The 13,354-nt window shown below is 40.0% G+C and overlaps 3 protein-coding genes across 3 annotated transcripts; all 3 read left to right on the top strand.

Moving 5' to 3' along the window:
- The first annotated feature begins 148 nt into the window (after nt 1–148).
- Nucleotides 149–2,639, top strand: LOC135934696 (esterase FE4-like). Its single transcript, XM_065476621.1, has 10 exons — nt 149–486; nt 549–686; nt 746–914; nt 967–1,152; nt 1,207–1,403; nt 1,454–1,628; nt 1,686–1,864; nt 1,917–2,043; nt 2,104–2,239; nt 2,298–2,639. The coding sequence occupies exons 1-10, from the start codon at nt 283–285 to the stop codon at nt 2,515–2,517; spliced, it is 1,731 nt and encodes a 576-aa protein (XP_065332693.1). The 5' UTR covers nt 149–282; the 3' UTR covers nt 2,518–2,639.
- A 481-nt stretch (nt 2,640–3,120) lies between these two features.
- Nucleotides 3,121–4,623, top strand: LOC135948110 (NFU1 iron-sulfur cluster scaffold homolog, mitochondrial-like). Its single transcript, XM_065497189.1, has 7 exons — nt 3,121–3,269; nt 3,473–3,647; nt 3,711–3,845; nt 3,910–4,024; nt 4,087–4,190; nt 4,255–4,371; nt 4,422–4,623. The coding sequence occupies exons 1-7, from the start codon at nt 3,196–3,198 to the stop codon at nt 4,515–4,517; spliced, it is 816 nt and encodes a 271-aa protein (XP_065353261.1). The 5' UTR covers nt 3,121–3,195; the 3' UTR covers nt 4,518–4,623.
- A 6,182-nt stretch (nt 4,624–10,805) lies between these two features.
- Nucleotides 10,806–13,211, top strand: Thor (thor). Its single transcript, XM_065497464.1, has 3 exons — nt 10,806–11,127; nt 12,137–12,295; nt 12,490–13,211. The coding sequence occupies exons 1-3, from the start codon at nt 10,986–10,988 to the stop codon at nt 12,540–12,542; spliced, it is 354 nt and encodes a 117-aa protein (XP_065353536.1). The 5' UTR covers nt 10,806–10,985; the 3' UTR covers nt 12,543–13,211.
- The last annotated feature ends 143 nt before the right edge of the window (nt 13,212–13,354 follow it).

Genomic DNA, 13,354 nt, shown 5'->3' with positions numbered 1-13,354 from the left:
ACTTTACAAGTAGCGAGTTACCAATTTACATGAATCTTCGCAATAGTATACATATAAGGCTGTCAGTCATATGTCATGAAATTCGTAGCATTTTATTTGTTTGGCTATTCTGTGTGTACGTTAGCGTGTTGCGCTGAGCTCGCGTGATTAGATAAGAGCGACCAGGTGAAGCTCCACGTTGTGAGCAATGATTTGAGCCACGTCGGTCAGCTGTCGGGCTTTGCTAAATTGGTGCACGCAGCATCAGGTACACGCTGCACCATCCTGTAATTGACGTTCGCGATGAAAGGAAGCGCAATTCTCGGGGGCTGCTTGCTTGTGCTGTTCAGCTTGCTGGGCAGCGGCGTGAGCGACGACAGGCCTCTGGTCACCATCAGGCAAGGCCAGCTCAGGGGAAAGATATTAAAAACCAGATCGGGTAACGACATTTACACGTTTCTCGGAATCCCCTACGCCAAGCCGCCGGTGAAGGAACTCAGATTTCAGGTTATTTTTTCCTCACTAGCTGCCGGGCACAAAGTAGATTGTTTGATTTTTATTACACGCAGCCCCCCGTTCCTGCGGAACCTTGGGAGGGCATTTACGATGCCACAAAGAATAGGAGCCGCTGTGCCCAACTCAAATACCCCGACATGGCGTATGTTGGAAAAGAAGATTGCCTCTTCATCAACGTGTATTCAACGAAAGTATGTTTCGCCGTGGCATTCCAGTTGAATTACTGCTCACGAGTGAAGTAAAATTACAGCTGCCACAGGAAAACGAAAAAGTGCTTGCGCCAGTAATTTTCTTTATTCACGGAGGATTGTTCGTGCAAAGCAACGGCAACATTGAAAAATACAATCCGTCGCTGCTCCTGGATGGAGAGCCTGGAAACTCTTTGTTTGTAACTTTTAACTACCGCCTTGGCGCACTTGGTAATTTAAATTTGCATTTCACTGGTTTGCGTTAAATTATTCAAAAATATAGGCTTCCTCAGCACTGAGAGTGCAGATTGTCCAGGCAACTTTGGGCTGAAAGATCAAGTGCAAGCTCTGAAATGGGTGAAGGAAAATATTGCTGCCTTTGGTGGAAATCCAGATAAAGTCACCATTATGGGCGATAATGCAGGCGCCGTCAGCGCGCACTTGCACATGATGTCTCCCTTATCCAAAGGTGTTTATTTTTAAAGCTCAAAATTTCACTTTCCATTCAAATTGTAAAATTCAGGGCTATTCCACGCGGCAATTTCCCAAAGTGGAAACGCGCTCACCCACTGGGCTTGGAACCGCGACCCAATCGGCCGCACTCATCGACTCGCCGAGCTGCTCGAATGCGGAGATAACACGACAAGCAATCATGATATTCTGAAATGCATGAGAGCCAAACCTACGGAGCTCGTGGTGAAGAAAGCACACGTCGTCTTGGTAAAATTTCTATAAGGACGTTCAATTCAATGGCTAATTACATGTAAAAGCAATGGAGGACAGACTGGATAATGACCTTTGTCCCGGTGGTTGAAGACTTTGAAATGACTGATGGCACTGCCTTCTTGACCGAACACCCTAGAGAACTGATGCAGAAAAACGCATTCCATCCGGTGCCTTGGATGGTCAGCGTTACTTCTCACGACGGACTGCCTCATTCTTTGAGTATAATTTTCGGCCCCCTCTCCCTGTGGACTGAATAATTCTAAATTCCCTCATTAGACCTACTTCTGTTCGGAGGAATCATGCACGATCTGAATCACGAGTTTGAAACATACTTCCCTTATTATTTCGAACTGGATGGCGAAATGGACAGAGCGGTTGAGGCCTCCAAACTCATCAGGGAATATTACATGAAGGGCGCTTCGTTTAACATGGGTGCCCAGTTGGAGCTTGCCAAAGTGAAAAAAAAATATATTTCTAATTTCCCACTAATTTGATTCAATGATACAGCTTCACACAGATTATTATTACTTCGTGCCCCTCGTTAAATCTGTTGCGCTTCACGTGATGGCAGACGCGCCGCCGGTTTATGTGTACCACTTTTCTTTCCAGAACAGGCACAACAGAATCGCAATCGGTTAATAAATCCAAATTATACAGTCCACCATTTAGATTTTCATAATTCAATCATGTGCAGGCGTGCCTCAGGGCGACGATACGCAGTACATTCTCTTTAAGGAAGATGGAGGGAGACTCGCTGCAAAGGATGGCAGTATTGAAATGGAAATTGCCCAGAGGCTGATAGCACTGATTAAAAATTTCATCACCCATGGGTATAATTTTTGATTGGGTCCATGCACAGTTTCACACGATTCATTCCTCATCGCGCAGCGAGCCCATCCCGAAAGGAGATGACTCATTTGGTGTGCAGTGGCCGCCAGCAGACATGAAGAAGCTGAACTTCATCGATTTTAACAAGAAATTAACTCTGAATGACACATTCTACAATGACCGAATCGCTTTTTGGAATGGAATAGATGACTTACTTTCTACTGGGCAGAGTGTCCTCACGGATGGTCCTGAAGATCCTAATGCTAAAGATGAGCTGTGAGAAAAGAAAGTGCTCAAATTGTTCTGTTTGTTTAAAGAGTTGACTTCAATATTATTGTTTTAAAACGCCAAATGTTGAGATTTTTATAATTTTCTATAAAAATTAGAACAATTTTAAACAAATCACGGATTTTCTTATTTTTTCAAACCTGAACGATCATTAAAAAATCAGCCAAAAATAAAATCAGTCTGGCAAGGAGGCGTATTAATATTATATCAGTAAATTTAAAAGAGTATATAAAGTATTCATATATATATTGCAGTCATGCTAAGCTACATGCCAACTTTGGCTGAATTATATGAAATATGGTAAAATAATAAAACGGCAGTTAAAACAATATCTATAAATATCCTATAGTATATTATAGCCTGCGCATTACTATATTATATACTTACTATATTATAGTTTTTGTTCCATTTTATCGTTATAGCCGTAAGACGAGTGCAGATAACACTCCTAAATTTAACAAAATTATCAAATAAGGAAGTATGGGTTCATTTTTTTCAAATTTAATTATAACTTACACATTTCCCCTATTTGCTCTTCATCAAACTAATACTTGATCCCAAGAAAATAAAAATCTTTTACCGCCACCTAGCAGTGAAACATCAATGAACCCCCACGCCAGGCAGCTAACCAATCAGATTTCACTCAGAAGAGGGGCGTGTTTGTGGAAAAATGGCAAGCAAAACAAGACTCATATTTTCCTACAGGAGTCTCTTCACGAATTTAATTTGTAGGCAAGCAGCAAGGTAATTCTAACCTCTGAATATGTTACAGTGGCGATGACACTTTTTTCTTGTATATCTAGCTCAAAAATAATAAAACTCCACTATTGCATAATGCATTCAACTGATTTTTGTTTATCATAGAGAGCTATTTTATTTTTATCAACGATATTGCCTATTGAGAAGATTGAGAACACTAAATTAAATTTTCCCCACTTAATTTCCAGGTCATTAGAATGGCACGGCTCAAGGAACATTTCATCACAATTAAATCAGAACGCAGGACTGTTTGCGTTGAAGAAGAGCAACTCAAATTACAATATCATGTGCCAGAGAAGCATGTTCATTCAAACTCAAACAACTCCGAACCCCAACAGCCTCAAATTTTTGCCAGGGAGAGAGGTAAAGAGAGACAAACACGTTAACCAGCTGAGACTTACAAAAATTAACAAATTATTTTGTCAGGTTCTAGGCCCTGGCAAAACTATGGATTTCCCTTCCGCAACTGCAGCCTACTGTTCCCCTCTGGCCAAATTACTTTTTCGGATTGACGGAGTGAAAGGTGTCTTTTTTGGCCCTGATTTCATCACAGTCACAAAGGTATTGTTTTTTTTTTACAAAAATGTTCATTTTTGTATCTCTGTAAATAAATATATTTATCCAGGTGGATGAAGACAATGATTGGAAGCTCCTGAAACCAGAGATTTTTGCTGTCATCATGGACTTCTTTGCAAGCAATCTCCCAATTGTGACTGACGCTAAACCAAATGCGGACACAGGCATGACTTAATTAAAACCGAAAAGAAAAAGTTACTGATTTGAATTATTAATGATGTTTTAGTAATCAATGAAGATGATAGTGAGATTGTCTTAATGATAAAAGAACTACTGGATACACGAATCAGACCGACAGTGCAAGAAGATGGCGGTGATATTATTTTTGTGGTAAACTCCTGCCAACTTATCATTTTTTTTTTTTAAATTAATTGAAACGTGAAATAAAATTTAGGGTTTTGAAGACGGCATCGTGAAATTGAAAATGCAAGGCTCATGCACAAGCTGCCCCAGCTCTGTTGTTACCCTGAAAAACGGGGTTCAAAATATGCTGCAGTTCTACATACCTGAGGTAAAACTAAAAACTTTGAAAGCAAACTTTGATTGACTTGGATTAACTAGGTTGTGTCTGTCGAGCAAGTTGAAGATGAGTCTGATGCAGTTATTAAAAAGGAATTTGAGGAGCTTGAGAAGAAACTGAAAAAAGATGACCCATAATTTGTTAGATTATAACCAAGGTAAGATTGGTTTTTCTCATAGAATCAAAATCCAGTCCAAAATCTGCTGACTGTTGAAAAATAAATAAAAAATTGTTAAACATAAACTGACAAAAGCAATGTTTTAACTATCATGTTACATTAGGGGATTTCTTCTATGACTTTATTTGCAGGGTTCAGCTCTTTCAATATTTTTCTTATCTTTCACAATCATAGAATGCTCTAGAGTGATACTAACATTACTATTAAGAACCTATTTTTAATTAATTAGATTCTAGTTTTTGGGATGACAGCTGTTTGACAAAACGATTAATTTTTTAAGCGCTTCAATAATAAAATGCTGGTTTGGGTGTACCTTCAAGATTAATTAAATATTTTCTTTGGTAGCTCATTTAGATCTATAATAGTGAATAACTTTTAACGTCAAAATTTTTGACCTGTTTTAAGTGTGGAAACATTTATTTTCCGATAAGTACTACATATTTTTTCTTTCCTTGTGATAAAGAACGATGGAAAAAATTGACCTTTGGCTTTACCAAGGCCTTCGGTGAGATAAAATTAGGCAATCGCAAGTTGCACCTGCACCTCTGGTTGCTCTGTCGTCACACTTGCGCTCTACCCCGCAGCTCGAGTTCCGCACGTGTGTCATTTTCTGCTATTGAATGTATCACTTTGTTTTCCTTTTTATGTTTCTATTCTTCAGATAGCAGAATTACGCAGTCAAGGTTGCTTTAACGTCATTAATCAATGCGTGATAATTTTGCAACGCAGTTACTTTTAAAATTTTATGGCTGGAAAGTTTTTAATTTTCACTTGAGTTTGTGAAATGACGTGAAAGAGGAAATAATATCTTATAGTATATATTTTTTATATCTACAAAAATAGATTTTGTAGTAATTGTATTAATAGCTTCCAGACATTATGTGTTGTTATCTCTCAAGATTAAGATTTGTATATTGATCCATCTCTTAGAAGCATCTCCAGGGTTCTATGAAATCGATAACATTATAATTTCTTGTTTACTGCCGGCGCACAATCAATTTTTACGATTTCCCTTAGCAGCCAGGGGCGCATTATGATCAATGAAGCAAAATTTATCGCCTATGGTAGCATTTTAGAACATAGGACTTGCTTCTTGCGCTTTATTATTAGAACAAGCATCTCAACCTTGTACATATACAATATACAGTTTGCGGATTTATTTGCTTCCTGGAAATCGCTTGTGGTTTCTCAGAGCGAAATTGATATAACATCGTTACTAATTACTGGTAGCTTTTGAATGCACTTTTGGAACTGGTTTTGATACTTGTTCCATCTCAACAGAAGGAAGTTTCATCAGATTTTTTAAGTGTCTCGAACGTTACGCCAAAACCGGTTCACTGTCAAAGTGCTTTTGACCCAACTAGCTCATTTCAAACGCCGCCAAGAAAATGTGCTCTCCAATTATGTAAGACACACAAGATAAATTAACTACTAGGTTTTTTTTATGATTTTCTACTCAATCATCACCGAGTTTTTCATTTTGCAAAGCTGGTCGACACTTTTACAATTCATAATTGACTCATTTGATCAAACGAGATGGAAATGTTGCGTGTCACACTTTTAATTAATTTGCATACAGCAACGTAACAGCTCCATTACTCTATTAACTTGTTAATGGTAGCCTTGTACTACAGTACATGGAAATGGCCTTTAACTAGGAATAAAGTAATAAATGCGAGACAGTTTGAAAATAATAACGCAGACAAATCAAAAGTCACTTCCTATACCTATACACTATGGAGGACTTTGCTTTTTATCTTTTGACAAGAAATTGCAGCATTGTTTACAAACAACGCCGCATTTAATATAAAAGGATTTCGGTTTCAACATTGTCGCGTCAATTATGCGATTGGCTCTCATCCAGTTTTAGTTCGTTCGCCTTCATGTCATTTTTCTCTTCGAACTCATTTCTTGAAGCCTTCGCCGAGAGAACATGCTGTTTAAAAAAATTGAACCAGATAGTATGCGGTCGTGAAGTCGTGATTTTATTACTATCTAAGCACGAGCTCTCATAAGCGACATACGCAGGTGTTCAATCTTATTTTAAATTAAACGGATGTGTCTAAACGGTGGTTTAATAAAGAAATAAATGCCGGCGAGGAAGTCAAAGGCGAGTGAAAAAAGAAGGCACGCGTGCGTCCCAAAATAGCGACCCCGCCCTGTATTTTCGGCCGCGAGTGCAACTCTCTCGACAGTTTCGCTCCTCAGAATGCGACTCTCGGCACGTCTTGCTGCTTTTTTCACACCACGCTCCGTTGAATGCAGCTCGCGCGTATTTATTCACATCTAGCCAGCCGACGATCTGTTTTGCAAACGCTGCAACTTTTGAGTTGAAAGTTCGCGACCCACCGATGACTCTTGGAACAACAGATCTCTCTTATTTATAAAATCACTTTGCGAGCGAGCAGGTCCAGTAAATTTTGAAGCGCCTCAGGTTAACCTCGAGGAACTATATCACATTCCTTGAATCGACAAGCGCTTTTTTGCACTCGAAACCGTTTTAGAATGAAAAGGAAAATCACTTTTAAATGCTTTTTATGAAATAAAATAAAAAAATTCAGAATTTAAGCAAGATAGAGCGACCCTTCCGGTTAGTGGCGCACTTAAACCTTAAACACTGGTGCCGTTGAATTGTTTTAATAGCATTGACGTCAACCTCGTATATTTAGAAATACGTTTTAGAATGAAAAGGAAAATCGTTTTTTAATGCCTTTTTAAATAAAAATCTTAATTTCATCATCTTAACTCCTGATAAATCTGTCTTTAAAGGACAAATTTTAACTCATCTTGATAAATTCTTGTCCAACAGAATATTAATAAAGACAGACACAACAAAAAAGGTACACTAAATCGGCTGTTTTCTGATTAGAAGCATGTTGTAAACCAGAGTCGGGAAATAGGAATACGGAGCATTTTTCAATGCAAAATATATTCAAACTCAAACATTGATTTTGTTATTTTGAGTGCACATGCCTCCTCTCTGGATGTCATGCGTTTGCTTATGAGCCTCAGGGCTGATGAATTGGCGGAAACCAGAGATTAATTAATCTCATTTAGTGTCGGGTGAAATCGGCCTCACATCTCACATTGTGCAATTAGGTAATGATTTTCCAACCAGCATATCCCGCGGCAGTGTTTCTGCCGCTGACTCGCCCAAGTACGGCGCAACTCGTGCGCGACAAATAAAATCTCATATATACATTCTGGTTTTTAGCACCTCGCTACGATAATAAAATTTCAGAATTTAAGCAAGATAGAGCGGCCCTCCCGGTTAGTGGTGCACTTCAACCTTAAACACTGGTGCCGTTAAATTTTTTCATAGCATTGACGTCAGCCTCGCATATGTTTAGAAATACACATGGTTCAAGAAAGATTTTCTTAATAGATCGAGGGTGCCTAGTTCCATATTCTTTCATAAAGTCATCAATATTTTTTTCCTTTTCTCGGGAGTTTGTTTATTGCGAAAAAAATAGAAGAACTTGATAACGATTGCCTCACTTTCAGTGTACATGACTCAAAAGCGTTACCCGATATATTTGTTATTTCTGTTGCAGTATTTGTTGGGGTAGATAATTTAATATCACTCATTCTCAATCACATTCTGCACATAAAAAATCGTACATCGCTAAAGTTCGCAGCAGACCTTTTACCTTTTGAAGTTTTGATACTTACTGCGGCAAGAGGATTTTAGAAATTTCTGTCCTGTTTGCAAATTCTTTCTATGGAAAAATAATGAATAAAATAGATGTGCTTGAAATTGCCCTTAATGGTTTTGCATTGAATGGAATTCAGTGTGCGTCGTCTTTTAAATTAGAAATAATGATTTCAAACCCTCATTTATTTACGTTTTTATTACTAAAAAAAATTATGGCCCCAGATCATTCATAATTTAAATATCTCGACCCTTGCCATTTTGCCAGCAAAATATTGAGAGCAGTGAAATTCAAAAGAGTCACTTAATGCAGCGCAGCTCAGGTCTGCAGCACCTTGAGTCAGATCAGTGCAGTGTGCAAAATCGGCGGCTGCCCATAAAATAAAAGAATTAAGAGTCGGTCAGACGCGACGCTGTGAACAAGACAATCGATTGCGGAAGCGGCGACGGAGCGAGTTTTTTTAATTTTATATTTATCGTTTATTGCTAGCGCCTGCCTGCCTGTTTGGCAACGCCGGTCCTCAGGTGTCTATCGCTTGGATTTGGGGGTGCCCCGGCCGCTTTATTTGTCCTCGAGTGAGAGATGTGCGGAGCAAAATCAGCGGCGGCCGGCGCTGGAATATTAAGAGCGAGTTAACGCCGTAACCGGCTGGCTCCGAGCAGTGCTGTGTGCACCAAGGCCGAATAAAAGGCTCGTCCTACTCACTCAGAACGAGGAGCGAGAGAGCAAGCAGCGAGTGAACAGAACACACCACACGCCGCCACCTTCATATTAAATGCACGCGGGTTGCTATGCGCACTCTTCGAACACGAACACACCCGATTCCGGATAAAATTTGATAAATAAATATGAGCGTGTCACAGCCGGCCGCAGACTCAGTGTAGACACGACACGTGGCCTTTCGCGCCCGCAACTCGTTTTATTCCTGATCGTGCGTCAGCAGCACCTGGAATTTCGACTTCCTGGTGTTACTTCTTTATCATTTTTATAAAAATTTTACCGTCAGTTAGTTGCGCTTCAAAAGAGACGAAATAATCGGTCAGTTAATTATTAAGCTTTGACCTTGAGAATGGTAAAGTGAAGAGAGTTTCTAACTTTCCGACGCAAAAAAAACAGCCACATTCGGTTATCTGGAATAAACAGCATCCAATTTTGGATGGTATATTACAGTAATATAGAGGAGAAGTGCTGCAATGCAACAAATTACCGGCAGGGAACGTGGCGCCACCTTGTTTTTTTTTTGGCATATTTTAAGTGCACCTGCCGCGCACGCACTCGCAACTGCGTTTCGTTTTAATTACTGGGTCGTCGCTCAGCCAGCCAGCTTGTTTTTTAACAAAAATGCGTAGCAGCCGTACTGATAAAAAAATAATATTGATTCATCCCATGAAAATCTTTATCTTGCAACGACGGTCCAGATAATCCAGATTGGCTTTTTTCTCGGGATTTCTTTAATCACGCGACAAAACATGCGAGCAGCAGGAGTATTATGCAAGGCTGCGAGACGTTTGTTCGTTGCTGTGCGCGGAATTTGGATTTATAATCTCGTCGTTTCACATTTCACAGCCAGATAATGAATGCTTCCAGTCAGATTTTCTTCGAGTATTGACCTTATTCGAATTCAGCACCGAACTGTCGCGCAAAGCGTTGTACTGCAACTTTTGTCTGATGTCAATTTTTCTTCAGAGCTGAAAGAACTTCATTGTACTTCAATAAAAATAAATCTTACAATGAAATTTTTATTTTCCCAGTGTGTCACCTTGGCCACCTTGCCTACCACTTAAAAATTTAATCATTTTAATGCTGGAATATAGCAATTATTGCCCGAGCTGTTAAAATCATTTACATACTGCCGGCCGGTGTGTCTGCGTGTATAATAGTTTAGTCCGCGCATATATTGTCGTTGGAGCAAGTGAGGGCGTATGGATATCGTCAAACTCTCAAGCTTTGGACTTGTGGAGCCTTGGACGACAGCGAAAACGCTTTTTGGTGCGCACAACAATGCTAATAAGCTGGCAAAAATTTCGCTTTTTTTCGCCCCACTCCGGATTACTACGCAGTTAGCACAACCGGCGCCGCAGGAGAATGCCGCAGTTTGCCCGGCACCACAAAAAATCGAGAGACGGAATTCGTCTTTTCATCAGAGTAATTTTAAGTTTTTGCTGACCACCTTTGTGGAGCTGGAGATTGGATTACTATTTTATTAGTGCAGATTGAGCCACGTTTAAATTTATTTTCTGAATGGAAATAAAGTTTTTGAAAAGTGAATTTAATTAGCTCCTCCGTCCTGGCGTGTAGGGGATTGAGGGGTACGAGAGAGTGGAGGGACAAAACTGCGTAGAGGCTTTTACTACGATTGAAAAAGGAGGACGAATTAGACCGATATTTTAGCAAAATTGAAAGTGGATTTTAAGCGAACAAAGATAAATTTTTATTTTACTAATCTTGTTGGATCTAATTTTTGATCATATTTAAAATATTTAAAATAGAAGTTAAATTTGTATGAATTTATCAGCGGCGCAAATTAAACAAAAACCGGTAGATTTGGCGAGCGTACCGGTACGACGTTTGCAGAATGAAACCGAAAGCGAGCAGAGACCCCACCGCAACACCAAAGGCCATTGAGGTATTTCGAAGTGAGCACCGTGAACTGCGTTCGAAGTCGCTAGTCGCCAGTTGAGTCGGCATTCGGCACGTGCACTGTTGTGAAGCTGTGATCTCAAGAGACCCTCGAGTCCCGCCCCCGGCTGCCACCCCCAGGTTCTGCCGAAAGAATGTCTGCGTCCCCTATCGCAAGGCAGGCCACCCAGAGCCAGTCGATCCCATCGAGGCATGTGGTCATCAACGATGCGACCCAATTGCCCATGGATTACTCGACCACCCCCGGAGGCACCCTTTATTCGACTACCCCTGGAGGTGAGTCTCGTGATGCCCCCAGGGCCCGCGTGAACCCCGCTCCAGGGTTGTTGTCAAGCGAGCATTTAAAGAGCAAAATGGACGCGATCATGTGACCTCGGCGAGCCATTTTCAGGGGCTGTGTTTACAAACACGGGGTGGGGTGGGGCTGGAGCCGATTGTCAAGCACCCTTAGCGCCCGGGCCGCTCCGTTATTCCCTTGGGATCATTCGGGAACACACGATTTCTGTTTGTTTGTTTGTTTGACTTGCGGCCGCGTTTGGAGTCTGGGAGGCTGTTCGGCATATATATTATTTTTATCTTACATTCAGTCGCTGGTCTCGCGACGACGCTTTTTTGAGATTGTGCTCGCGAGATATTGCTGCAGTTAATTTGTGGCAAGCCACACATGTGGTATTATAGTGCGAACGAGCGTGGCGTCTTAGAAGAATGCCTTCTATAATAAAAACGCAAATCAATTGGTTTGAAATAGAAAATAATTTTTCTCATGCTGATTAAGCTGCAGAAATATGCCATGAATGTAAGCTTTCCTTATTATTGTTAGTAAACATTTTATATAGTTTTCACCCAGACGTTTTTCAACAAACAAACAAATTACTTGTTTGCTGCACTCTTTTACTTCCAATGATAAATTTAATTTGGAAAAAATCCTCAAATTACTCACCAAATCATCATTCAAATATTTTCTATAGGTCGTCTCAATCCATTACTTTGTGTTGCGAGTTCAAAACATCTGTTTTGTTTGACATTAAAAAATTTTATACAGAAAATTTCTGCACAAGTGAATAATTGTTTTTCTGAAACACAACGCCAGAGTAATAACAAACAAAAGGAGGACGAGAATAGATTTATCGCCTAAAGGGGTGTAAATTCTCCAACATAATGGAAATGTGTTTACTTCATGTTCTCTGGGCGAAGCCACTACCACCCAATAAAAAACGTTTCAAAACAAATACTAGAGTGAACATAATAGACTGAGCTATATTAATATATTATGATTTAATTCCAGGAACCAGGATCGTGTATGACAGATCGTTTTTGCTGCAAATGAGGAACTCGCCTCTGGCAAGAACCCCGCCAAAGAACCTCCCTTCCATTCCTGGCATCACCAGAGGTGCACCTGACCAGGTTTTACCAAAGTCCCCATTGTGCAGTCTTGCTAAGAAAGGTGAGCTAAAATATGAGTCATATCAGTATGATTAAAAAAATATAATGTTGTCTGGTGACCACGTGTTAAATCATGAGTGGCCGACTTTTCCGGTTTTTCCTTGTTTTACGTTTTTCCAGAATTTTAAATTTCACGTCACCATTTCCTCTTCTGATTCACACGTATGACTAATTCATTGTGATTTATTTTTTCAGAAGTCACCGCTGGTGGTGACGAAGGCCAAGAGCAATTCCAACTGGAAATTTAAAAGCTGCATTTTGTTGTTCAGCGAGGCTCCGGGTCAAAAATGCGGTGAAGCAGCTTCAAAATGAGTGTATGTCTCGACTCGGACCCGCCAATTAAATATTTTAAGAAACAATGAAGACAGACGCCTTGAGAAACCGAACGCATTAAATCCGTTGTATTTTGTTCTGCTCAACCGATTTGTGCCAATGGCACTTTAAATCTTCAACCGCACCAATTGCCACCAATCTTTGCATAAAATAATACTACTTGTCTCTCAACCATGTGTAAAACGTCAGCAAGTATCAAAACTCATTGTAAGCATGTGACATATTCAACCTCACGTTGAGCATTTTCTGGAGCACTAGCTTGACCCTTTTCTAACTTTACTATGGTTAACAACGTGAAGATTCTGCTAGGACATTATAATAAAGCTCCAAGACCAGACGATCGTTTTCTGTTCCTATAGCCTGCATCACTACAGCGGGGTGCTCTTTCTTAAGTGGCTCTTCAAAATTTAATTTTGCGTTTGAAAGTTGCTAAAAAGCACGATGTTTGGATTTATCAAATAAATACATATATAATTATTTTGTCTGATTTTACGGCCATTGTACAATATTGTTGACCGATTTCCTTCGTCTTCCCGTGATTTGAAAACATTATAGCAATAAAAGGAGCGGAGCGTGAAAAAGAATTTTCTTTCATGCGTGTTCTTATTTATACCCACACCTATCTGAGGAAGTAAAAGCAACAAAACAAACCATACGAATTGAGGCAGCGGCACCTTGGCGCCCACATGTGGGAGGCCTTGTCGTCGAGGCAGGTCTTCCTGCCAAG

This window comes from Cloeon dipterum, chromosome 1, assembly GCF_949628265.1.
Source record: "Cloeon dipterum chromosome 1, ieCloDipt1.1, whole genome shotgun sequence".
Taxonomy (NCBI): Eukaryota; Metazoa; Arthropoda; class Insecta; order Ephemeroptera; family Baetidae; genus Cloeon; species Cloeon dipterum.
Note: the sequence above shows the minus strand (reverse complement) of the source record. Positions and strands in the feature narration are given on the sequence as shown.

Bases quoted from the DNA above. Each gene is read 5' to 3' on its own strand.
- LOC135934696 (XM_065476621.1), top strand. From the start codon at position 283: ATGAAAGGAAGCGCAATTCTCGGGGGCTGCTTGCTTGTGCTGTTCAGC. The intron at 1,153-1,206 runs GTGTTTATTTTT...TGTAAAATTCAG, and splicing joins GATGTCTCCCTTATCCAAAG to GGCTATTCCACGCGGCAATT. The intron at 1,865-1,916 runs GTGAAAAAAAAA...TCAATGATACAG, and splicing joins CCCAGTTGGAGCTTGCCAAA to CTTCACACAGATTATTATTA.
- LOC135948110 (XM_065497189.1), top strand. From the start codon at position 3,196: ATGGCAAGCAAAACAAGACTCATATTTTCCTACAGGAGTCTCTTCACG. The intron at 4,025-4,086 runs GCATGACTTAAT...ATGATGTTTTAG, and splicing joins TAAACCAAATGCGGACACAG to TAATCAATGAAGATGATAGT. The intron at 4,191-4,254 runs GTAAACTCCTGC...AATAAAATTTAG, and splicing joins GCGGTGATATTATTTTTGTG to GGTTTTGAAGACGGCATCGT.
- Thor (XM_065497464.1), top strand. From the start codon at position 10,986: ATGTCTGCGTCCCCTATCGCAAGGCAGGCCACCCAGAGCCAGTCGATC. The intron at 11,128-12,136 runs GTGAGTCTCGTG...ATTTAATTCCAG, and splicing joins TTATTCGACTACCCCTGGAG to GAACCAGGATCGTGTATGAC. The intron at 12,296-12,489 runs GTGAGCTAAAAT...TTATTTTTTCAG, and splicing joins GTGCAGTCTTGCTAAGAAAG to AAGTCACCGCTGGTGGTGAC.